The 27,248-nt window shown below is 35.7% G+C and overlaps 4 protein-coding genes across 25 annotated transcripts in view; 2 read left to right on the top strand and 2 right to left on the bottom strand.

Annotated features, from left to right (window-relative positions):
- Window positions 1-11,096, bottom strand: part of LOC122570057 — a 111,216-nt gene extending 100,120 nt beyond the window's left edge. For 18 of the 20 annotated variants that reach the window (XR_006317686.1, XR_006317689.1, XR_006317688.1 and 15 more), the window contains exon 1: window positions 10,678-11,094. The gene's annotated coding sequence lies outside the window, so the exon portion shown is untranslated. Of the gene's footprint in view, window positions 1-10,677 lie in introns of all 20 variants that reach the window. The other 2 variants (XR_006317690.1, XM_043731904.1) reach the window with 2 other exon arrangements.
- On the top strand, window positions 6,903-27,030 carry LOC122570059 (microtubule-associated protein futsch). 3 transcript variants are annotated; one of them, XM_043731907.1, is made up of 5 exons: window positions 6,903-6,998; window positions 11,872-12,010; window positions 22,174-22,254; window positions 22,621-23,657; window positions 26,021-27,030. In XM_043731907.1, exons 2-5 carry the CDS (start codon window positions 11,984-11,986, stop codon window positions 26,400-26,402), a joined length of 1,527 nt encoding a protein of 508 aa, XP_043587842.1. In that variant the 5' UTR covers window positions 6,903-6,998; window positions 11,872-11,983; the 3' UTR covers window positions 26,403-27,030. The 3 variants fall into 3 exon arrangements, with proteins under 3 accessions (XP_043587842.1, XP_043587841.1, XP_043587843.1); XM_043731906.1 differs by lacking the exon at window positions 6,903-6,998 and adding an exon at window positions 20,474-20,887 and having other exon boundaries at window positions 11,888-12,010; XM_043731908.1 differs by lacking the exons at window positions 6,903-6,998; window positions 11,872-12,010 and adding an exon at window positions 19,543-19,616.
- On the top strand, window positions 11,193-11,710 carry LOC122570071. The gene is made up of 2 exons (XM_043731920.1): window positions 11,193-11,405; window positions 11,491-11,710. The coding sequence occupies exons 1-2, from the start codon at window positions 11,193-11,195 to the stop codon at window positions 11,626-11,628; spliced, it is 351 nt and encodes a 116-aa protein (XP_043587855.1). The 3' UTR covers window positions 11,629-11,710.
- On the bottom strand, window positions 14,707-17,475 carry LOC122570070. Its single transcript, XM_043731919.1, has 3 exons — window positions 17,321-17,475; window positions 16,652-16,789; window positions 14,707-15,868 (listed from the first exon to the last, which is right to left on the bottom strand). Exons 1-3 carry the CDS (start codon window positions 17,348-17,350, stop codon window positions 15,503-15,505), a joined length of 534 nt encoding a protein of 177 aa, XP_043587854.1. The 5' UTR covers window positions 17,351-17,475; the 3' UTR covers window positions 14,707-15,502.
- Window positions 27,031-27,248: the final 218 nt, after the last annotated feature.

The raw sequence follows: 27,248 nt of genomic DNA, 5'->3' as shown, positions 1-27,248 counted from the left end.
GTGACAAATTTTACAAGTCCCGATACAGTGGATCATATCTTTGGATACAACATTTTCATTGGGAATAACAATTATAAAGGATTCAAATTTCTTTCATTATCAATCAGAGGAGTCTTAGTTTGGTTATCAATAACCAATATAAATGTCTGGAATTTTTTTTTTCTGTTACATAGTTACTATTATCGATGATCCGAGTTTTATTTTGGTTACCGATAATCATTATCGATGAGGAAAAAATTATTTGGTTATCGCTAATCAATATCGATGATATTGGCCGTGTGTGAATCAGTTTTAAAAGAAAGTACAGTCACCCTCTCGCGAAACAAAATTACATCGTAGAGTAGACGCATGTACACGATGCTTGCGTCAAAGAACGAATAGTTTTTTTCTTTGTTTTGACATTTGCCACCGGCAAATAGGCGGCCGACTGACGTAATTCATTGATAATTGAAGGGAATTCGATCAGCTGCCCCCTGTAGAGCGTCATACTAACAGCGGATTACATTCTCGCATTCGTCGTTTTATTTTTCATCCGATCGAACGGAGATTGTCTCTGGAATTAAAAGAAACGTAGGTTGATGAAAGTCAATCGCGCACTGTTCTATTTTCGAACGAGAGTTTGTATCTATGCGTCTATGCGGAATTTCAAGATGCATAAATTGTACAAAAAGTGTACGATATTTTTAGATTTCACTCCTTTAGAAACGTTTCTTCAGCAATTTTCCGCGATCTTATTTCTTCGGGAATTTCTCTTCAGAAGCCCGTCTGTTCATAAAAATTGCGCAAAGATCGGAGATTAAATAGTCTGCTCGAATAGTCGTGAATCGAAAAGCTCGGTGGAATATTTTCGCAAATTTGTGACCTTAAATGGGAAGAGAAAAATTGCTAAATCTTGCTGGAAAAATATCGCTAATTAGATGGCTGTATAGATAAACTTTAGATTAGTATTTTTAATCTGGAAATAGCTGGAGAAAAAAGAAGAATTCTTAATTTGTCGAATTAAGAATATAACTGGATGAATTATTTCTTCTGAATGCTTTATGATAATTCCCTTCTGTTCGTTATAATTCCAGGAAATTTTAAAATAATTTTTATTCTACGCTAACTTATAAATTCGTTCTTACTCGTCCAGGCTTCGCGATATTTTCGCTGACAGTGGAATTTCTCTCATAGCTTGCTAAAATGCGTTCATTATCCAGGGAAACAGTAATTACGTATAAACAAAGGATACGGTCTGATTAAAGGATGACTTTAATATTCATAAATCTAACAGGCAAAAATGGTCTCTGCGTGATTATTCAATTAGAAGTTTGAGAGCTCCGTTTTAATCCGAATTGCTTGCAGATAAGATTGGATTAAACGGAAAAGATAAAGAAAAAAAAAGGTACAGTGAAAAATATCAAAGGAAGAATTAACGAAAATGATCGCTACCATATCACGTGGCAAGGAAACTCTATTCGATCGTAATGCAAGACTTCCTAGTTAATTAAAGTGATGATTAATCTAAAAAATAGCAGTAAGTGTTATCAATCCAAAAATTTATCAAAAGAAAAATACAGTCTTCGCTGTGAAGACGACATTTCTAATTTTGAACAATCGTCCTTTGTTCCTTTTCGCTGCAGAGAAAAATCCACATCAACTTTCTATTGACTATGTTTCGAACGAAATCAAACAGTCGATTTCTACCCTTTTCTATCTAAAAATGATCTTGCTGTCTTCTTTAGAAAAAGATTCCTAAGAAAAGGCCGCAACAAATATCAACGTAAAATATCATTAGAATCTTCCACCAAGACATAATTTTGTCAAAGGTAGAATACGATCTTCTCCTAAAATACACGCGTTTAATTAAAAAAAATCAACGTTCATTAAATTTCAAAAGGAGAATTACTGTATTTTCTGTACCAAGTATGCAAGACACTAATCAGTGTCCTGTGTCATCAAACCACACATTTCCGCATAGAAAAATGCAATCTTTAGAAGAAAAAAAAAGAAGCTTTCTAAAAAACCAACCCCAATTCTGCTTCATCTTGGCGAAGAACTAACACCGACGTTCCATCCAATAAATTTCAAAGAAGACCGAGAAAACAATATCATTCCTTTTCCATTCTCAAAGATAGTCATTCCATTTCCTCGAAACCAACGGAAATGAGAATAGATAAAAATGTCGTGTCATCGATCAGCCCCCGTTCTCGGCTATAGCCACTTTTATTATAAATCGATACGTCATACAAAAGGACACGAAAGACAACGATGAAGAAGAAACGCGAAAGACCTTCGAGATGGATGAGCTGCTCCCTTTCCAGGGCTCTAACATATCTCCGTAAGATCGTCGCCACTCCAAACAATCCTTTGGTTACGCAAACGAAAGCCGAAAGGATGGCGAGATAAATCACGACGACGTAATATTCCGGCCGATTCAACACAGTCAGTAAAATATTATGTAAAATGTAAGCGACGTTGCTCGACATGATCGAGAAGATCAGAGAAAATGTAAGAGAAATTCTTCCCTATGATTCTTGTACTACGAGATACGAGGTTCGAACACGACTTTCGTGAAATGAAAATTTATGGAAAATTAGGAATATTTTAATAATTGGAAAATAGTTCTCGACTTATTCTTCGCGTCACGGAGAATCCAAGGAAGATTGAGAGAAGTTCTTCCCTAAGATTCTTGCCTACTTTCATCGGATTACGAGATGCGAGGTTCGAGGAACGACTTTCGTGAAATAATAATTTTTGAGAAATTAGGAATATTTTAACAATTGGAAAATGTCTTCTGGTTTTTTGCAAGTCTTAATTTCCTATCACTCTTTGCAATTTTATAGCATCATTGCCTTCTATAAGAGATAAATTTCTTATCGATTACATGTAATTGTATATTGTAAACTTATAAAATAGAAATTCTGCCTTTCAATCTACAGATTTGTCGTCTGATGGCTATAGCTTCAAAGAAGAAGTAAGATTCTTTGTGTCAAAGAGATAAAAATGAAACGTATCTTCTTCTATATGTATCAAGAAATATTAAGAATTGCTTAAAGCACTGGACGAGATACGCAGTGGACATAAACAAACAAAATTTAATTTTGTTACAATATTGAATATTCTATATAATATATTATATAACTTACAAAATTCTATATACTTAAACCATAAAATTCTATTCCAATATATAAATTATGAATTATACATCGTATACGTATGATATTTCAAGAATATCTTACGAACTATTTACTATCTTCTCTGTATTTGCCTCTAAACCATATCGATGATCGTAAAAAAATTTTCAAAATACCAAAAGTATTTACGCGAATAAAAGTGTAAGAAGATCCATTTCATTGCAAAACGTTTCTTCAAATTTCAATTCTGAGAAGATATTCACACGTGTAACAATGTATGGCTGCTTAAGGTTTTGCTGTAACACGAGCTTGTTATCTCGAGGTCTGGATATAGCGTGTCTGAAAAAAGTCTTTCAAGGAACGATAATTCGCGGTTGGGGATCACAAAATGCCGCTCCTTTCGACCGCGACTTATTTCCCTTGGTCACGCTATACGTAGATAAAAATAATTCGAGGTTCAGGATTAATTCACTGTAAATTGATAAAAAAAAAAAAAAAAGGTTCCACGTTAACCGACTTATCCGCTTTTACGCTATGCGTTATTAGCGATAGTCAAACGTTAGTCCATCGGCCGTGGATACCTGTGGCTCACGCACCACTTTTAGTTCTCCTACACGATAACCTTCGCCAAACTCGCAGATTTTCATCGTGTCCAGCATGAAACGAAATTTTTTGTATTTTTGTCCTGTTCTTTTTTAGTTGGTCAGGAAATTTCATATAGAGTAGCTAGTTGGAGTTACGAGATCGTTGTTTATTTTTGGGTAATCTTGTCTGTTAATCTTCAATGTACGAAGCGGTGGAGGAATTTTAAGTATCGTTTAGCTGAGAATTAATTTGACGAAGGCTAGATAAGCAGGGCTGAGATATAATTCTTTCTAGAATCATGGGATGATCAATTAAAAATTGTTGTATAGTCCTTGACACTTTAATGAACAGATGGATATATTAGTTTGATGGATCGATGATTATTGAACGAAGGTTAGGTAAGTAGTGGATCGACTCGTAATATTTTAATTAAGAGTCGTGAGATAATTAGTTTTCGAAAACTCGAGAAATTTTACGCATCATTTTCAAAAGTACGTAATATGTTTCTATCATTTTGGAAACTTTCTGACATTTTATTTCTTTAGAAAATCATCTTCGGAAACCTCGCCCTTTCTATATATAAGTATCAACTTAATGTAAAACACTGTACCTCTTATTTATTCTACAACGCCACTAGGCCAGAACAAAAATAATTTCGTTGAATCTAAAATCGTAGATACATATCTTACGAGATTTCAGGTTTTCTGCATATTTCCATTGACAATCTTCGTTCCGGTCGTTTAAATCCTTTAATATTTCAGCTCCCCGATTCCAAAGGAATCGTCCGGGGCTCCAGACTCGAAAAGATTCGACACCCACGTTGTCAAAATATATGCAGGGCGGCGCATCAAACGCATCGCTGAACGATTACAGGAAGTTACACACCCACCCACGTTCTACTTTGGAAAAGTTCTTCACGCGAGAACCCAATCCGTGTTCCATGCATCTTTAATTAAACAACCAAATAACGCGATACCGTGTGCCCGGATAACGTGACTCGAAGAAGAAAGTTTGCTTCCAAAGAAAACTTCGTTTCTCTTGGAAGCTCGCGTCGATACTTCCAAGATTCGATAGCAGTTCTAAGTTTATGGGATTGAAGGAAGAGAATCGATGGAGATGGGAAATCGAAGACAAGCCGTCGATAAGTGTTTAATTTTTTTAGCAGAGTTGGACGTTGATCGGGTTACTCGATTATAGGTTTCTCCTCGTGTTTTATTGGGTCAGTTTATTGGGGTGAAAGTACGGTTTGGATCAACTAAAGTCTTCGTTAAATGTATTACGCTTCCTTTTTCTTTCCACAATATATTGCTATTTATTGGATGTTAGTATCAAACCGCGCATTTTTTTATACACTTACGGGAAATTCTTAATAAAAGTGCGAGAATATACAGAGTGCACGTGATATGCAAAAATAGGACAAACGAAAAGATCGTTGTAGTCTTCAACGGATAAACTGAATGGATTACGTTGCGTCAGTTACGTGAAGAATTAAATGAAACTGATTTTATTTGGACGATATTACGATACAGAGATTTCATTATCTCGTTAGAAATTTTATAATTCCGTGTAATATTAATCATTAGAAGTTGCATGTCTCTGTTAAAAATGGGAAAAGACAATGGGAAGAAGGCAATTAGAAATACGTATATTAGTTTTCTATATGAAACTGCCTGACATAAAAATTGATTTATTTATTTATTTCAATAAATACGAGTGCAGGAATTAAAAAAAAAAATATGAGATAAGAGAAACGTTACAAGGTAAAAAAAGCGAGGAAAATAAAATGGAATGCAATTATGCTCTTCACCAATCTGGAAAATACGGGCACCTGACAAAAATTCATCACATTTGCGTCAGATTGTTTACCGAGTTTCTATTGCACATCCATTTTAATCAAATTCATACGCATCAGAGGAAACCGTGCCGTTCCTTCGGCTGTCGACGAGAAACGAATCGAAAACAGATCGATCGAAAAAATTGTTTTTCTCTTGCCGGGAATGCGAAACTCGTCGGACATCGAAATAAACGAAATAATTGATAGATCGTCGCGCCGGAACTACCGCGTCGGATATACGATCGCAATTTGTACTATTTCTCTGTTGGCGTATCGTAACGTGTGTCACGGAACGTGAAAATATTCGCACCGATAACCGATGAATGGAAACTTTTCGCAGCAGAAACTCGGCGAAAGCACCTAAATATACGGTCGAATCGATATTTATTTAAAAATTCACGCAACGTCTCTTTCACCGGAATAACATTTCTGCAATTACAAAGCAGAATAACGAATGAAACTGACAAATTTGTAAAGTATGCATATTCCTAATGATTTTTATCAACAAACAATATATTACGATGGTTGCCATACTTTTCGCGATTTCTAGCGAAACGAGAGGGTAAAAAACGATGAGTTTGAAAACTTTCGAGAGAAATGAAAGACGAACAGAACCTGGCATCGTAGTAGCCTTAATCCTTTCACATTTGACACTGAGTATATACGACACTGTATTTCAACAAGCTACTACAAGCTCATTATAAACAATAATTTTATTGAAAGTACGTGTTGCAAATTTACATTTTCTGAATTTTAATTTTGAATTTTTATATCAACGTCTTGGTCTTGTTTTTACGAGCCAAGAGTCTTAAACATACGTTGAAATATATTCAAAATATTCAATATGATTGAAACAAACGAAGAAGCATACGAAGGAGGAAGATGAAACAAGAAGACACAAAGGGGAAAATCGAAATATGTGAATCGATAAACATTCTCTTGTATTTCTTTACTTAGCTACTCTTTAACTAGTTAGTACGATATATAAATATAATAATAAACACAGTGGTGTAGAAATACTCCTTACACCAACTGTATATATAATCTCTCTGCTTATAGTTTGAAAAATAAACCAAAAATTACCTACATTCAATTCATCGATTATATTCCCTTCGATATCGTCGTTAATTTTCAATTTTTCAACGACGCTTACACAGAACCCGTTGCCAAAGCTATGTAACGTCGGTATTAACGAGTTTCCTTGTGCGTACAACAAGGTACCGCGAACACTCATCGTAAAAGATCTTCATGCTCTGTCTATGTTCCAAGGTTTCCTGTTGGCAAATAGAATCTGTACAAGAGTACATCGAAGGCGTCATCCGAGGTAAAGGTATTTAGCCAGTCACGCGAGACATCGTGTCATCAAACAGCCAGTTAAATCGTAAAACGCGACGAATGTACTCGACGAATCGATCTTTCCGCGAGTAACACGAACTTCCACGTGATTCCTCGATAATTCGCTTGTACGTGTGTTTAAGTAATTAGATTTTCAGCTGATCGTTCATTAGTGTTGTAATCTGTGACACGAGTCTCAAGTATCTATTTTCATAATTTATTTCGTTCTGTTTTCTATAAAATTGATAAACACGTTCCAACAACCTGCCACAACTACGATCCACCTTCAACATTTCTTGGAATGTTTAGATTAGAAGGGCGTAGGCTCGTTGCCGATGTTGCCCGTTGGATGTTGGTGGGAAATTTTCCAGCTATTAACGCTAAAACTAACTAAAACCAGTGAAAGTGACTGGTCTTTGAAAAAATAATAGAATACTAATAGAATATTTTATAGTAATAATAGAATATTTTTATATTTATTGATTTATTACTTTCTTACAGAAGCAATTCTATGTTGTGTAGTACATTTTTGGTATTATTAATCTATCTGCGACCATGAGCCCTAAACGAAGGTTTACATTTATAAAATTGTAGAACCAGTCATTTTCACTGGTGTGGTATTTCTAGTGTTAGCATCTAACGATCGATCCGGTTTTCCTGATAACTGACATCATCATATCGAATGATACGCGGTAAAAATTTTAAGAACGTTTGTGAAGAACAAAACGAGGAAACTGATTAATTGAGGTTCGATAAACAGATTGCAGCACCCTTTTACACTTTGACAAATACCAGTCATTTTGACTGGTATTGGTATAAGTAGCCTTGATACAAAATTATTTTCAATTTGAGTACATAAAAAGCAAAATAAAATTCATTATATTATTCTTTTAATTATCGTTGCGAAAGTCATTACATCATTGTGGAAAAAATATAATATGAAGTAGGAATTTTAAAATAAAATTGTAAAACCAGTCAATTTCACTGGTGTGGTAGATCTAGTGTTGAAACTCAATGCTCGTCCGAGGATTCTCGGATGATTTCTCTCGTTCTGTACATCCACCCACGGGCCCAACTATGCCCCAATAGTTGTATTAATCGAATACATATATGTAAACACGCCAACTCACTCATACAGCAGTTGGAATTTTTATAAATCGTTGCCTACGTTTAAAAAACATACGAAAAACGCTTTACATTCGTTTTCATTTCCATGGCCTATATGACTAGTGTTGTCATATTTTTGTTACATGTTGGTATATTCGTTTAGCCAATGACGGTTATATCTAAAGTAAAAGGTTTATTTTCAAAACGCCTACAAACCAACGATCGAATAAATAAATAATTTTACTTCCATGGTATTTATTTACTATCGAGTAATCAATGTTATTTTATTTTATTTTAGTTACTTTCTAATATTGGGTTGGCAACTGAGTGAGTTGGCACTTAGCTGCCAACCCAATAATTATCCTCCAATAGGAGTGTTCGAATGTTTCGACGTACTGAAGTGGAGATTAATTTAGAAAATAAAAAATATTCTTTAACGCGATTGGAAATTTGAGACACGTTCTTTTTTTTGTGATATTTCACTTTTTTAGATAGCCATTTTCGATGTATCGAAGTTTGAAAATAATCGCAGTTTCCGACTAAATTGTAAAGTATTACCGATTATAGATTAATTTCAAAGAAATTTTGATTTTGATATTTGTACATTTGTACATCTTGACACGCCGTTCTATATTTTTGTACATTTATACCTGGCATAAATGCATAAATGTCAACAAGTATAATTCTTGGAAGCCTTTTCGTAAATCATAGCTCACCGTTGCTTGAGATAAATCCACGAAATGTCGTACGTTCGATTTGTACACGAAACTTGCTAGTTCCGCGATTTCCTCGGAGAAAAATTCCCAATGCATATCGCGGTAAAAAGCAGGGAAAAAACCGAGTCGCAAAATTCTAGCGAATAGCTTTGATGAATTTTCGCTTTTTTATAGTACTTTTATGTTACGCTTGCAAAACGGTCCTTTTGGTTCTCAGAATTTTATCATGCGGTTTTCCTTTCCTTTTTTTTCTTTTTTTTTTTTGTGAAAGAAACGAGTAAAAAGAATTTGATTACGACAGTGATCGGGATTAAAAGGATTTTTATTGGAACAGAGAGATATAAATTTGTCATGGGAAGACAGATGGTTTTTCAATTGCGATAAAATGGAATGAAAATTGAGAAAACGGCCAAATTTCTAGCGAACGTAAAATTATAACGCTCGTTGTACATTCTCGGAGGATGCGAGTTATTCCATTTTTTATAACGAATTTTCAATCATTGGGAGAAAATTATATGTAAAATAATTTCTTCTCTAACTGTTATTTGTTATGCATATCTGAACGTCTATTAATATTAAATAAACCGTAATGTTAAATACGTCGACCAATGAAAAAGATCTCATTGTGTGGAATTTGATACGCGTAATTCATTCTCATAATTCCTCTTAATACCTACATATTCGTTTTTATATCGAATACCAAAATCTCATTTATGATCCTCCCTCTTTTGTTTCATTCGTAATTTCATTTCAAAAAATGAATTCTTATCCTATACCTACGTATTTATCTTTATCGTTCAAAATAAAATACCATACACATCATAATATTATTACGACATGTATTACGACATGTATGGTTGCCCTGCTGACGCAATATTATGCTTGTTTTCCAGGATAGAACATGGCTGAGTGTCTCTTGCATGATATTATTACCGAAATTTCGCGAAAATTCTCTCACAAAATAGGATCAGTCGAATAAATAAAATTTCGAAATAATGGAAATTTCGTAAATAGAATAAATTTTGCAAATTGCTAGTCTACTAATTACTAATCTAATCTGATCTATTAATAATATGTGATATAATATGTACATTTATATAACACTGAATTTACTAAAAATAATAGTCAATATTTCCATTTAATGGAATTCTTACTTTCGAGATCTTTAATGTATTAAGACTTGTAAGCGGAAAATTTCCCTTTTCGAAATAAAGATAAAATTTTCCAATTGAAACTTCCCTATATGCATATGTATACAATCATGATCTCAATGGTAATTATATTAAAACACCATCAATCTTAATCAATTCACTGCTTTTCGAAGAATCTCCTAAAAAAGACTTGTTATTTCATATTATTAATTTTTATTATTTCTCTGTATAAAAGACACGTCCCCCTAGCGGGTACGCATTTAACTAAAAGACATAAGCAGATACAAAAACGCGCGCTTTTTGTCACCCGCCATATTTACTTCCTAAATCAAACTCAATAATAAAATTGAAGTCAATTGGGACCAAGGATACAAGCGTTGGAAAAAAATTTGTCAACAAAGAAAAGAAAAACAAACGAGGCAGGATTGCACGCCAAAGACGAGCGAACGTGCATTATAGAATCGTTAAACCGTTATAGACTCGAACATAGAGAAACATAGCCGTACATTATTAATATAAATTGTTGATTTATTGCTGAAATCCGTATAATTGTTTCGTCCATTGTCAATCAAATATATGCTGTTATTAGCAATACGTTGCTAATTCGTTAAAATACAAGTTATATTGGTTTGTCGATGAGGATCTTAAATCTAGAAAATATCTGCGAAATACATATAATTCTTTCGCTCTTCGTTGATTTGAGAACATTGTGCGTTTTCGCTAGTATAAACACGGTATGCGTGGTAGGCGCACGTGTTCCGGGGGAAACAATAACAAACACGGTTTCGACTAGTTTCGAGTATCAAACTACAAAGTGAAACGTTATCACTTACCACATACGATACGTTCGGCGTCACACGCGCTGTTTTCCTTCCATCCTTCTTCCCACTAGACCAAAGAAGCTAGTCTCTTTTCTTCTCCGATCGAAAAGCCTCCTTCGTCGATCAAAAAGGAAGCGAATTATATTCAAAAAACACGGTCATTCGTCAAGTAAAGTCTTCATTCGAACGAGATATCACGCGAATTATGTATGTATATAAACGATACAAACGATACGAAAAAACACACGCGTACGAAACCACGGAGAAACTTCGAACTAAAATTAATGTTAAAAATTTCCAACTATTAAAGTATTGATTTTCACGGAGCGTCACACGTTTATGTTCGTTGTTTTATGTTTTGATTCGCGGTTATTGGACCGTACACGTTGTTCGTCGCGCGTTTGTACCGACGACAATCACCGTAACACGTGTTACTTGGTCGACTGACGAACCTCGACTGCCGCCCCAAAGCCAGGATCGCTTCGTGCTATCCCCACCTATGCGCGCTTCCCCCACGCCAAGGGCCCATGGCTTCGAACATTTACATATGTAAGGCAGTAAGCTTCCTTGAGTTTGGCTGCCCTTTGAACCTTCAGGGTGGAATAAAGTTTGGCTGTCGAAACGTAACTCGTAAACATGGAATCGTTCTTCTGTGTTTGGCTATCCGGCTTTTTCCAGCGACTTCGATCTCATGGACTATTAAAATATGGGAAATAATTGTCAAGCACGAATTTTTACAAGTGAAGTACCTATGCATGTTTTACACTAACAGTTAGATCATCCTCCGTAGTAAAAATATTAAATTATAAAAAGGTTCGATTTCAGAACAGATACGACGTGAACTACCATTGCATGACCTTTGCTAAACGTGAAAGCGCGTACAACTCAGATGCCAGGCTATTTTCCAGCTTTTGTAAAACAGATCGAGATGAAACATACCCTGTGTTCTTCCCCGGACACTAAACTACGCAATAGAGAAAACCAGACAAAAATTCCAAAAATTAGATTTTTCCATTCCATAGCTTATGAACTATCTCTTGATGATTGTTTTGTTCCTTTTTATTCGATGCACAAATACAACCTTTCTACCGTTTTGTTACAGTATTAGATAGGTACTATTCAATGTACAGCCTTATACTGTCTTATTGTACGTATAGATGTCTTGGTTTATGATTTCTTTGCCAATTTTCTTTTTTTCTCTTTTAGGTGAGAAGCTTGTGGTTAGCAGTTTCTGTAGCTTAAATTACGGACGACTCTGAGATAGATGATACTATCAAGGACTATCACAGAGTGCTTCTAGCATTAGAGATGGGTGGTCATGGCAGAAAAAGATATCAAAAACCTGGTAATTTGTGGTTTTTTTTTAGTAATTACACAGTATGCGGGTATTTTATATAATTAAATTAAATAATAAAATAATAATTTTCCTTTGCTGAACTGAAACTATAGTCCCAACATTTTAATAATGATTTACTATGATACTACATATTTCCATTCAAGAGCGATCGAACTGTTAAAACTGAAGAGGCCTGTTCTGTTCGAATTTTCTGCGCGAAATAAATCCAATGCCAAGAGATTGAAATTATTCATTTTTCTACATCATCCACGAACAATATACAAAATACATGATGGTAAAAAATTAACTATAAAATTTCACGGTAGAGGAAACAACGGAATAATTACAATGCCAATCAGTTAACCGGGTCATGTTAGAATTTCCATCGTACACAGAATTAATACTTTACAGAAGAATATTTATAGAATAAACTGATTTTAATGAAATCGATATTAATTTTAAGAAATGTAATAATTATATCACTATTGACTTTAGCTTTCTGATAATCTCTTATAATAATTATTTTATCTGCAAACAGTCGATTAAAGAAACATCCAGCATATAATAATAAGTAATTAACAAGCGAAATAAAAATCATACAAAGACAGTGATCGCTAGCTTTCATTTAATTACAAAGAAATCGATAATCAATCATTATTGGCATCATACGAAACGTTCTGCAGTACCATTAATCGAATTGAATTCCAATTGAAGGGAGAAGATATTCCTTTTGAATGTTGCGATACCCGGAAACAATTCAGTAAATTGACGACTATTAGCCAAAACGAGCACACGTCTGATGATTTTCCGATGATCAAAGGCCTCCTCTGTCCTGATTCGCGTTTTCAACGATGCAACATCAGCGATAACTATTCTAGGGAAATTCAGTGACGCGTGTGCATTATGCAACGCATTTCCGGATGTGGCACTTTCAAACCGCAGATAGCTTGTTAAAACTTTCATGTGGAAACCGTTTCACCTCTGTAAAATTATTTTAACGCGTTTGATACGTTTGTTGTTGAAGTTTCGAAATAAAATGTTAAATGAAAGACACGCTGTTTTTAAACTGTAGCAGGATAGATACTCGTTCTTCACGGCGTGTCAAATCTTCAATTACGAAAATTACAAAGATAAAAACGAGAGCCTGGAATAACATCGTCTTCTATTGTCAAAATACCTAGTTGAAGTCAACTTTAGCAACGTACGGGGAAAAATCAACCGTCGATATTTTGTAAATCGTAGAAACCTCGTAATTTGCTATTTATTGTGATAAGAACTTTTCATACTGTTACTGTAAATCGACCAAATTCCAAGCATACGAGAAGAATTCATTGATTAACTCTGTTCTTTCAGACACGTTCAGCCCAATAGTATCTTTCAATATTGAAAAACATTTCAAATTAGAGCAAGACACGAGAAGATTGTTATCAGTATGCGTGACTCTTCGTCTGAATTTTACGTTAAACATTTTCTTAAAACGTTGCAAATCCTTTTTGTTACTATAATAAGAGCAAGGTCGAAGTATCAAAATTCCACATTAATTTTCATAATATCCTATCCCTGCAGAATTCTCCGTCTCTCTGGAATTTCCAACTCAAGTTCATTTATTATATGATCTACCTTAAATTTGTGTTTAAAACGTACGAAAACAGTTTACCTAGAATCCCCGTTTAAAATGCCTGCTCGGTTTACATGGACTTCGAATAAATCGATAACCTTGGCAAATTCTGCGAACTGAAGGTTCGTAATATCGTAGATATAACAAGGAATTCCGCAAATTTGGAAAATCAGAATTCCTCATTTAGTAACTTGGAGAGCGAAAAAAGCCGGAAGGTTATCGATTCGTTGAAGCATCGCGCAGAGACTGTAAAGCTTCTGTACAAAAAGAGTTGGATGTCATCGAAGGGGAATGCTACCAAAGGAATTTCTTCGTCTCGCGAAAGCTGCTTATTTATCGGAAGCTTTCTCCACGGTCTTCATCCTCGATCTAAGAACCACCAGTTATCAGAAGAATTTCTCGCGCACGTTCCACCAGAATTATCTAAGTACTTTAATTTATTTGCTCTCAATACCTTTTAGTCCTCCTCGTTTCGTTTCCTTCGTATTTCGATCATAGAGAAATGTCACTCAACATCGTTTAATATCGAACATTTACCTTCCTCGTTCTTACTTCAAATCGGACAATTTTTCTTTTTCATTCGACGTTTAGTATTTGCTTAACTGAGTATGTTGCAAAGAGTAAAAGTGTTGTACAGGGTGTAACAATACACGTGAGGCCCACTTCGGCAGCTGAGTGTACATTTGAGATGCTCAGAAGACCGTCTGATGTTTCAAAGCGAATCTGTGGACGTCTTATCATGGATCCAATTATACTGCGAATGTTTCCCGAATTCGTTGAAAAGCTTGTTCTATTCTGAATCGTAGCGTTGAGTAAATGTTGCGTTTATCGCCAGCATATGATTTATGGACCTTTTTCATTACAATCGTCTCCTCAAGCGGATTGCACGCGTTCTGTTACACGCTGTATATAGAATGTTCGTGGAAAGTGGGCCAAAGCATAGCCTTAAAACCAGATAGAAAATTGGTGAAAGTTTTATCAGATGGAATTGAATGGTTTCGAGTGATATATCGTGTTCGTGTGATGTATACCTCCATTTATACGTTTTAGGGATTAGGGCTGTTAGAAGTGAAGGAAATTTCAGAAATAATCAAAGAATTATAAAATTTTTATTTAACAATGTTTGCTGATATATTACTATATATATATATGTTCATACTATCTCACAGATCTAAGATCTTCCTTTAGTATAGAAAACAACATAAAACTACCATCTTTTCGCACTATTCTCCTAGCGCATATGCGTTTACTATCCTTTCAGGAACGTGATTATGTAGAATTATAGTATTATATAGAAGACTACATTGACTATATTGACTACAAGACTATATTGTTCAGACTACAATAATCTTGCGTAGTAGAGTGACTATTTCTTTAAAAATTAGAATATTACATTTACAGTATATAAAATGTAAAAATCGGATTAATCATTCCGCCGTGTTAAGCCGAAACGGTTTATCTGCAATTTACGCTTAAATCGAATCATTGCTGTCGGGTAGCGCAAAAATCATTTATCTATGTGTATATTCAATAAGAAAGCGGTATCTGTATTGAAGATATAACTGTTCATATTTCGGACGTATGTGAAATCGATGGCTGATTGTCAAACACTTAAAAGTCATTTTTCCCCAAACCACTTTTTGAACAGATACGCCCATTTCAATTAACACGACAACATAAATCTTATCTTTAATTTCCAAACAAATGAGAAATAACGTTGCACTAGAGACCATGGCAGAAAACATTTGCACATAACTCATCTGTGTTAATTTCCCTCGATCGAATATAAAATAAAATATGCTGCGATCTTCTCTATCTCTGACATGCTACGAAGTTCACTAATCCCTCATCAAACTCGAAGGAATATCTTTCCGAAAATTGGTCTATTTTCTTCTATACGCCGATGGATAATCTGTGAGAATGCTACCAGTAGAGAGAATCGCTCCAGGACGACCTAAGATTCCACCTTTATTCGCCAGCCAGCCATTTCCACCGAAGAATCCAGCTGGTTCCAATCTATCCGTGTAAAAGCCAGAATCGCTTACACTCGCGACATGTAGCAAATTGTTTGCGTTATTCAATTGCTTTCCTTTCGAGTCGTTACGATTCCCGAGTCCAAGATTCTTCAGCGCTTCCTTGAACTGAATGACACGATTCTGCAGAGTTTGGGGGTTGATCTGCAGATTCTGAGCGAGTGGCGTGAGGAACCAGGCGAGTAGACTTGGTTTTGACGTGTTGTTGGTGTCAGACTGAAAATTAATATCAGGTAGACTGTTCATTGGAATAGAGAAACCTGATTCGATGATCGCAGCGAAGAATTTGGAATGGAATCTAGTTGCTTGAGATATGATAATGAGTGGTTTTTTGGAATACTGGAATTTAGCTTTCAAGGTTGAACATCTTTCGGTAAACAGCGATGCTGTTTTGCTAACAGCGATTTGCTTATCGATTATTAATAGCGGTATACAGCAATTTTCATTGAAAGAAAATACTATGCACAGAATAAAGTGGAAAGATAAGTTCCTGGTAACAAGCTAAAAATAAAAATTCATATATAATGAAGAGTTGTACTAATCGATTGCAACACGAGCTAAGATTAGATTTGATTGCTTACTTCGCAAGAAAACTACTTTTACTTTACAATTTCCAACTAGATTTAAATCACATCTTAACGTGAAACGAGAAATTTATGATCGTTGTTGAAGAAACTTTTTATATTGCTCTTAGTTTTTGGGTTCCGTTTTAAGGATGTACGCCAGAAGTAGAAAAACTCAAGGTAACAACCGTAGATCTTTTTAAGCGTATAAAGAACTTCTGTTGCTCTCGTTTCATAGTCTACGTTATGTAGAGCATAAAACACGATTTATAGTTCTGCCGGAAGTGTTTTACTTTATTGTTACGAACAAGCAGCTATAAAGTTGGGTGCGCTTTATCGTGCAGATCCCATCCGGAATTATCCTACAGCACGTGCTGTGTTATTCTTAAATCTATACTATTCGAGTCATCAACTATTATCTTCGGTATTAACTTACATTTTCAACTACGTGTTCGAAAACTGGCAGGTTACCTAAGCTTTCATTCGCGATCTTTTCTTCTCTTATCGTCCCTTGATCGATTTTATTAATCGATTCCTCAGATAGCGTTACAGGCATCGCGTGTGTCCCAACAATCTAAATATATTTGACAAAAGGGAATAGAAAAATAAATATGACAATATTTTATTACCAACATAGAGGTATCTAGACAATTATCTATAACATTTTATTGTTTAACTAACATTTCATATACATTAGGTGTTTAAAAGTAATATTTGAAGTATATTGAATATATTATATGCATAAAAAGTACATAAAAAAGAATCCAGAATGTAACACGTGAACACCAACAATTGAACAATTCAAGAGTAAGAGTGAAGGTTAATTAGTTAGGAAATCAATATTAATTTTGCTAAGAATTCCTGCATATTTTCAATAATTAGGAAAATAAAATATCTGAAATCTGCCATTTCGATAGTTAGATTAAAACTGAAGATAAAATCTCGACAAAATTTTTTATACGTCAAATAAAGATGGCGCAAAGACAACGTTGTTGGTGTAAATATTATTAACTAAATGTTAGAAAATTTTCACGATAACGATAACAGCCTAATGCATAAGTAATTTTGATTATAAGAAAAAGAAGCTGATCAACGTGTATCTTACCACTACGATCAAGAGCAAAACAGGCGACATCGTTTCGAAAATCGATTTCCACGATAATCCCAACTTCCGTCGAGGGAAAACACGTTCGAACGGTTCACAGGAGTTTCCACGATGCGCAATAATCGAAATGCAACCGCGTGAAGCGATGCCGCAACTGGGAGTCTGAATATATAACGCTTCCCGTACATAGGATTCCTCTTATCGAATGGAGGTACCCTCATACCTTCTAGATAACACTACTATTACTAAATTATACATGCTTCGCGTGTTCGAAACTTCCAGCCGTATTTTCCATTCTGTTCAAATCTGTTAACTCACGAAGACGAGTTAGCTTCTCCTTTTAAATTACTACAATACATACGTACTATCTTGTTTGGCGAAGACGAGTTAACTCGTCTGATAATATTGAATAAATCATATCATATGTATATGTATTTACAGAATTTCTTTTTTCATTTAAATCGATCGTTACGAATTTTCTTAAAATTGTTGATGCGTGTGAAAAATAAATATCGAATATATAATCTGAGTGTGGGCGTAATTCGATGTGATTAATTTCTTGAGGACGGATACATAGAAAATGCACGAAGACTAAGTTTGTTTTTGTACATTTAATCTGTTAAAAATTTTATTGAAATATTCTAATCTATTTATTCGAAAAGATGAATATTGTAAAAGGTATGTATCGTTTTATAGCTGTTTTGGACATGCAACTGACAAATTGAAATGAAAATTCAAACTCTCAGTAATAATATATTTTCAATAGATTGATTTTTATGTAAAATTGTTATTTTAAATCTTTTGAAGTTTGCCTGAAATCTATTAACACTATAATTATAATCTATATAAAGTACAGTTAATAGTATGATATTAAAATAATCTATTGACATTGAAATCTAATAATACAATTTTTGTTCACTGAAATTCACTCTGCGATTTAAGTACGTTTATCCACTGGCGAGTTTCCTATTTGTATGAGAAACAATTTTAATATTCACAAGCGTTATCGAAAAGACGAGCCAACTCGTCGTTTGTTATCAGTCACTACCCAACTAAAAAGTGAAAACTCCACTTCCTCCTTTCTGTCGCAATGTTCAATACGATTTCTTACCTTCGCCGCGTTTGCCAAATGGTCTTCGTTCACTGCAGCAAACTTCTCGGAATCGAAGGAATCTTTAGTGAAGCGGAAAGCTGGGCTAAAGCTAAAAGTTCATTAAGACGGATTCTACGAACTTGCATGATCTGTTAAACGTGGGCGGTATGATTTTACAACCAGCTTTACGTCTTTGTTTATCTCCTAATTACTGTCCTCGCAAATTCGTAAGCAAACTGCTCGTACTTTAGAGATGTAAAAGCTATATATCAATTAGCGAGATTTCGAAAGCTAAATATCAAAACACTATGTTCCTTAAGGAGCTTTCTAGAGAAAAATATCTCGTATTCCTACGAAGGAAAACGAAAGGAACATAGTAATTCTCGGAAGTAATTTTGAAAGAAATTCCCGAAACGGATGAAACGTAGTAGGAAAAAATGACTTTCTAAATTCCAGATTTTTAGCCAAAACACATACACAATTAACAATCACAAATACATATCATAAAATACAATATAAAATATAATCATATAAAAATCACGATACATATCACAATTAACAATCGATAAGAAACATCATATTTCACTTATCGTTCGCGATCTTTCCTTCTCTTATCGTCCCTTGGTCGCTTTTATTAATCGAATCTTCAGATAACGTTACAGGCATTGCGTGCGTTCCAACAATCTAAATATATTTGACAAAAGGAATAGACAAAAGAAATAGAAAAATAATAAAAAAAAAATAAAATAAAATTTCACATATCTGTAAATTTCAAGTTAATAGATATAATAATAGAATGAAATAAATTCCTAAATTCCAAGAGGAATCTCGTAAAAGAGAAACGAATAATGGATCCACAAATAGAGATCCAGTCACATGTCGAGAACCAGTTGTCCTTTTCACGATCGCATTCAATCGGGATTCATAACCCAATCGCCTTGAAGGTGCAGTCATCGAACAGTGTTCGCTTTTGTTCCTGTCCTTTTTCTTTGCTCCTGCGTAAAATCGTCGCAACGGCCTTGTCCAAGGTCGTAACCTTCCCAGAACGAAAGTCACGATCATTGGGATCGTTCTTCTGTGATTTACTTTCGCCCAGACACGTTCTACGAGCGGCAGCGCGATCTCGAAATACAGCGTTGGCTGTTAAAGGAAGTGGGAAAAAAAGAAAGAAGCGGAGAGGTTCCAGATATGAAGGACGTCGAGGTAAGATAAATCATGGAAGATAAATGTTTGGGATTTGATATTGCGCGTTAAAGATTCACGTTTTCATAGGTATAATTTTTCATAAATTGATGTTCCAGTTTGATACTATAATTTGAATAAAAATAAATGATGTTCACTTAATCACGATGCTGCTCCTACTAACCAGATTGAAGTATCTTTTTCATACAATTGTAATTCTAAAGAGCATCCCCGTTTTCAGATATATAACCGTAGATTGGAATTATTTATTTATAAATTATATTACTCGTTATCGTAATAGATGACGTACAGAAAAATGAAAGAATTCCTAATGGAAAATGTCCCGTTTCGATTTCTATCCTCTTATAAAATATCGAAATAAAATATCGAAAATCTTCAACCTTTTTATCCAACAAATGTTAATATATTTTAACGAAATATTCGTCGCGTAACGCAATTATTGGGATAATTATTCAAACGAAATTTCCTCGCGATGAATTGTAGAAACCTATAAAACGTATAAATGCAATTTAAAATATGCAAAAATATAATATGCATTCAAAGTATAGAAACAAAATATTTGTATCGTTCCTTTCCTTTCAACTCACCAAGCGGAACATACCCAAAGTTCACAAGAGCCGCCCATCGAACGGTCGAAACGAGTCATCGTTCGCGCACTATCCGAACCGGAAACCGGAGGAGAACGATCCTCGAAGGCGGTTGCATAGCGGGAAACCGAGGTTCAGTTCACGGACACGCGACGCATACCGAGTGCAACTTAATTCAAGTGTCACGCGTTCACGTTCGCGAACGAACCGACGACTCTCGTTCTCTTCCTCCTCCGATTAACACTTCTGCTTGCTTTACTCGCGGCTTAGAATGTACAAGTGCGACGATGGAACCGTTACAAGCCTTTTTCGAGACCAGTCCGGCGGTGACGCTCGGCCGCGAACCTTGATCCAAAGTGTGGAAAATCGAAGAATCGGACGAAACGAGCTCTCGTCTGGACCGGTTCGATCCTCCAGTTGCTCTTCGACGACGCTCTGACGCGGATTCACAAACTTTTTCAACGAATAAAACACGATAGCCTGAAATCAGTGAAACATCTCAGACGTTCACCAAGCACTTTTGCAGTATTTTTGGAGTATTTTTCAAGTATTACCGAAGTACTTTTGGGGTCTGGCGAATTTTGGCAGAATTTTCAGAGTGGAGATCTCTTCCGCAGTTTGAAAATTTAAGGAGGCAATATGAAGACTATTGGCTGCTTTTTGGTGGTTCTACTGGCTCGACAGGTGATTCAGATATTTTGTCATAAATCTATTGTTTCATTCGTATTTGTTTGATTCGCTTTACCGGCTCAATCGTATACTTGTTGTATCTTGTAAGATAAAATATTCAGTGAAATAACATCTGTACGAGTTTACTGATAAATGTAAGGAGCCTTTTGATAAGGAATTTTTTATACATTTTTCAAGATTGTTCGTTAGTCGCAGCATTTTCTTTCAACATGTTAGAAGCCATTCGATCTTTGTTGACAAAATCTTCTTCTATCCGTAACCGTTTTATAGTTACCTCTAGGGTTAAGGGGCGTTTTCACCCTCTAAATCTTGCGTTACCGCAACTAAAACTTTTCTACTATTTTCGTCTGTTTTTCGCGCCTACGTAATTTCATTCCAATCGTCTCACTTACGTATAGCTGATGATCTGTTCTAACGATTAATGCGACTACAAACAATCTATTGAAAAGAAATTCTAGTATGAAAAAGAACGTCGATATTTCCCATTACGAAGACAATCAGAGGAAATTGTGAAACAGATTTTATAACAGGTCCTTATTAAATTTTAATTAGATCCTCAAAGGCAAGTTCGTTTCAATCGACTAAAGCTTGCAAATTGGCAGAATTAACGTCAAACACGATGTTCTCGTTAAATTTTCATTGGCCAGTCCGTGACGCGCTAATCGACCGATTCCGCCATTTCCCAAAAATCCAGCGCTACGATAAGAAGGGTAAACCGAAAGTTACTTGCTCGGAGGCAGATTAAAAGGTCGGCTTTTAATTAACCAACTCACGAACAAGTTTCACCGGAGTTTAAGCCGTTTCTCGTGTCGTTTCGTCGTTTCTCCAGGAATCGTCGCTGACGATTTTCTGAAGCCGGAACTTTTCCCTCGCTCCTCCCTCTTAATTATCCCTCAAAGTAACCGTGAAGTCGTTCATTCCATTCCAGACATAGTTCCCGATATATTTTCACGAATTTCTGCGTTCGTTGATAGCCAGATCTTCGCAGTTATTTGCTACTCAAAATTATTCTTCACAGCGTCAGGTACATTTAATTGCTTTTATCGCCGTACTATTATACTTTATAATCATACCGCGAATATTTCTAGATTGACGGAAAATTTAGAGGTGGAAAAATTGACAAAAAACGTGATGAAATATGTTCAATAAGATATGTCCAAAGTAGAACACGCGTTATGATACGATAAACCTGCGCACGGATCTCCTTTGACCTCTGCGTCAAGGCTTCTGCTTATATTTTTTAACGATACGTTTATGATAATTATAACTGCTCCTTTTAGGCTATTTGCGGAATCCTTAGGAATCCACCAGCCTTCTCGAAGCCGGATTACTCGGATTCCTATCTTCCGGCAGCCATGCAGGTGAGAATCATCGTTAATTATATCAAGTAACGTTGCTTAATGAAGAAATATTTTCGTACGAAACATCTCCACTAAACAGAGATATTGTTATTAGTTTATACATTAATACAGAACCAAGTTGTTATAAAATTAAATGTTAGTTAATAATTTATTATATTATATCTGTAGTCATCTCGCAGGCTAATTATTAATTTATTATTAATATTTATAAAGAGGTATATAAAATATATGTATAATAATACGCGCTAATTGGCAATTCGATATTAATATCAGAAGAATATATTAAAACACATGTGTAGATCAAAAATTTCCACAACTACCAAATCGATCGAATTCTCGTTAAAACGATCCGCTTCTCTGACGCAGGTGATATTTTACGCCGTCGAACAATTGAAACTTCTTCGGTCAGAAGAGGCTATGCAGAGTTCCACCTTCACAGAAAGCCCCTCCACTTCACCCATTAGCTTCATAGCTGAAGATCAACAGACTGTTTCTCAAGATCCTTCGACCATATGCAGTATCGCAATAACTCAATCCTTGGACGAGTCAAAGGGCGAGGAGGACGAATCCAAGTCGGAAAACTCGTCGAACGACAAAACAGGAGTATCGGTGATTAAGGAAACTTCGAAAAATAAAACCGAAGATTCGGCAGTCGAAGTAGAACAAACAACGAACGACAAGATGGAAGAACCAAGTGCAGAGAAGACACAGGAAGGCGAAACGGGCGAATCAAACGCGCAAGAAACGGAAAAAGACAAAGTGGAGGGGTCGAAGGTCGAAGAAGCGTTCGACGATCAGACGGAAGAATCCAAAACCCAAGAAACGTCGACCGACGAAATGGACGAATCGAAGACGCAAGAGGACGCGTCAAAGGACAGAACAGGTGATTCCAGGGTAGAAGAATCGTCGAAAGACAGCGCGGAGACTTTGGTGGCGCTGGAGACGTCGAAGCCAGGTGAAATTGACCAGCAATCGATGGAGGATCCCTCGGCGCAGCCAGAGTCGCCAGAGGTGAACGAGGAAACGCCAGAATCCAACTACGCGACGCCGGAGACGAATTACGAGGAACCGGAACGTGTGCACGTCATGCAAGAAACGAATCAAGAAGTCCCCGAGGAGAATCACGAATGGATCTCCTGGTCTCCTACGAGCACGGAAACGAAGCTGGAAACGACGACTGCGTCGAGCGATCCTGATGGTTCCACGAGACCCGAATCGATCGTTGAGAACGTCGACAAGAAGAAAGAACCGACTATCGATAGCGTGGTGCAGGATGTCTATCAGATCTTGAAACCTAAACCGTCCAAGTTCGCAGACGCCGATCACTTCGAGGAATCGAAAAGCGTGGCGGGGATTCCCGTGGAGAAAATGGAGAACGCGGAAGAGGAGGACGACGAGACAAGGTGAAGGCTTTCGTTGGGAAGTTTACTTGTTCTTTGCCGGAGAAATAGATAACAGGATTTAAGAAAGGGATTTGCTGAGCGTTTGTTAGGTACTTGATTAACAGGCTGCGGATATTTCTAGAAATTCACATTTTCATATAGGGAAGATCTTCATCTATCGAATATTATACCGAACAATGTACTTCAGCTATTTTCTATATCCTCGTTTAGCTTCTTGATTGTTCTATCTCCGCGAGCTTTTAATACGAGAAAACTGAGTTTAAAGTTTATGAAGTTTAATATCATTACGCGGAGCTGGGAGCTAAAAGAACTGAATATTCGTTGCTGCCCAAGCAGAATTTTCATCGTTGAGAAATGCAGTTAGAAGAGTTAAGAACTAGGGCAACGATATCTTTTATCACGCGTACCCTATGCATTTTTGAATTTTTTAATTCTTCATAAATGTATAAAAATTCGCGGTTTCATTACGAGGCAATTTATCGCATTTCAGAAGGTTGGCCTTTCTCAGGGCGAAAAGTTCTCGCGGGATACTTGAAAGTATCCGTCAAGGAGAAGATACGTTATTAGCATTTATCCGGAACGTGAAAGCTGAAAAAAATGAGTGCAAAGATGAAAAAGTGGCAGCGATCAAACTTACCCCACGCTTAAACTTCATCTTCTCAAGATGCTGGACTATTTATGAAATGTTTCCTTGAAAATTCAGCCGATAAATCAATTGAAACTTGGAATCGAGCAAATCCAAAGTACCGCAAGATTATTCTTGCCCATTGTTCTCACGTAACAACGATCTGGTGCTATTTCAGATTTACTCGATTTCAAACTGCAATTGATTTATTAGCAGAATCGCCGAGGGATTATTATGTCGATACAGATGAATAATTATTCTGTAGCTGGATCAGAATTCGAAGAAAATTAAGGTGAAACGTAATACACGGATAAGCTTCGGCGCTGCCACTTTTTCATCTTTCGCACTCATTTCTTTTCAACTTTCTCGTCACATTTCGGCTAAAATAACATTTTTCGTCCCTTGACAGACGCTTTTAAATATACTGCGAGAATTTTTCGTTCGCAAGGAGGTCCAAAAATTGCTATCTTTCAGCATCTTTGTTTACAATCTCATCTTACTTTGAAGAAACATTCGGTTTGGTTTATTTAGAAATGATAATAAATAATAAGAAATGGAAGAGATTCTTGGAAAGAGAAGACAGATTTGATACAGGGATGAAGCAGCTTGGCATTTTAAAATTTTACAATTTGTTATGCAGCAGGTATATATTGATTTAATGAGAAATAGAGACAACTAGAAAATAATAATTAACGTGAACAAATAATAAATGATGATGGTGCAAGGATTTACTAATAAAATAGAACAATGCAACAAAGTGTTAAGATAAAACTAGAATGAAATAAATTAAATTCGTAATTCGTTTTTCAAAATCGAGATGTATTTGCAGCCTGTGTAGTTTTTGTTTTATTATTATTAAACTTCGTTTCGTATTATTAGCAGTCATAAGTTCGGAGAAAAATTTGAATACTTCGATATTGGAACAGCATTGATATCTCAGAAACGTCTAGCAAATGTGCTACGTTTATAGATTGAACGGGTGCCCATTCGAGTTTGAAATTTACTTTGGCAAACTTAATGCAGAATAAACATAGTCTAATGCAGCAGCCGTAACAAGGCTGTCACTGCTCGACGTTCGGTTGCTGGGATCAATTCAAATTTCATTGAAAAGTCTGCTTAACTAAATGTAGATACAAGCATACTTCGAGTACAAATACTCGTTACGAAACTGAAAGGTCTATCCTCGATGGAAAATTTGATTACGTTACATCTGAGATTTCGACGATAATTCGATCAAATAATTTACCACTTCGCGTCCATATTTGGCATTCCAAATACTATGAGAATTTAAAAACTGACAAAATAATTGAGAAGAAACGAGATCAATAGAATCTTCCCTCTCTGATAAAAAATTAAAGCAAAATGAAATTTGATGAAAGAAATTTTTAACGATGGAAGTATTATTTAAAGATAAGTAAGACATCCGATTTTTTAATAGATCGTCGAAAATCCTATGGTAATACTGGGCTATGCCAGTGAGACTGGGTAAGAAAATTAATTAACAACAATCCAAAGGTGACCCAGGACTAAGGAAAATTTCAATCTCTTAATAAGGAATATATCATAAAATAAACTAACAAGAATTCAATATTAATCAATGCTACGCTCTGACAACTCCTAGCGCAGAATTACAAAATAAGCTGGACTGAACGCGTTAAAAAATCCAAGTCAATATTGAATTATATTTACCGAATATATTAACTTTCTAATCTTTCCAATTCAACCAATTCCTCGACAGATTCACACGTTTAGGCGAGAAGGTGACGCAAGTGCCAAGGCCAAGCTTAAGCAGTTACCTAAGACGTTCAAAGGTGCCACCGAGTGCGACTCTTCAGCAACTCGCCAACCTGTACGACTCGTTGAGCAAGGATGCCAGGAAGCAGGGATTCGGGAAATACACAGGTTTCTCTGACGACGTTCTCAATACTCTACAAAGTTCCGCGGAGGGTGGTATCGGACCACAGCTGAAGAAGATTCTGTCGAAGCTGCTGGAACGGAACGAGTTGACGAGAGAAGACGCGAGAATGAGGACATCGCTGGCTGTTCGAGATCTCGACAATCCTTCGAGCATGCTGAACAAAGACCTGAGACCCTTGTTACCCTTGCGTTACTCCCCATAATGCTCGACATTACATGACATTATAACATGTGTCGATAAATGATTAATCGACCGCGAATTTTTACGCAATTATGGGAAACTTAAAGGTGTAAAGATATACAAAATGCATGCATAATATGTAAAAATGCACGAAACTCGCGTAAGATTTACGTGAAATGGCGAATTTAATATGAAATATCGAAAATAGAATAGATGTTAGTGGTTACAATTAGAATGCGGATTTTTATGCGTTCGTGGGATATTTGAAATGCAAAAAGTTGCACAGAATGCATACGTTATGAGGAAACATAAAATGTCCAAGCTACATAATAGCGCTTTCCATAATTACTTAACGGGTAAAAAACGATTTTCTACCGAGGTTCTACGTTTTTAATTATGCTTTCGAAAATATGAATTTCCGTGGTTGTAGTCTAGTTATAATTAGATGGCGGATTTTCGTGCATTTATGAATTAAAATGGAAATTAAAAAGGAAATTCAAACCGGTAAAAACACACAAACTGCGCGAGATCAAACGTTGGACGCAAAATATTAAATACCATTTATGGGAATCTCAAGGATCCGAAAACGCACATAATGTACATAATATGCAAAAATATACAACATATACAAAATAAAGTACTCGTTATAACATGTTTGATGCAAGTATTAAAACAAATCTCCCTTTTAGATCCCATTTTCTTAATAATATTTATGAAGATACTATTTTCGAGTGCAACCAACGTAAGTACATCAAAGTATCAAATTTTCAAGAGGGCAGTGTACGTTTGCAAGCTAAAAAGGATGCAAAACCACAAGAATCCGTAGGATGACTCAATAATTCCGAATACAATGAAGTTGATTCACGTC

This window comes from Bombus pyrosoma, linkage group LG8 (assembly GCF_014825855.1).
Source record: "Bombus pyrosoma isolate SC7728 linkage group LG8, ASM1482585v1, whole genome shotgun sequence".
NCBI classification, from domain to species: Eukaryota; Metazoa; Arthropoda; class Insecta; order Hymenoptera; family Apidae; genus Bombus; species Bombus pyrosoma.
The sequence above is the reverse complement of the archived record's forward strand: the minus strand, read 5'-3'. Positions and strand labels throughout refer to the sequence as shown.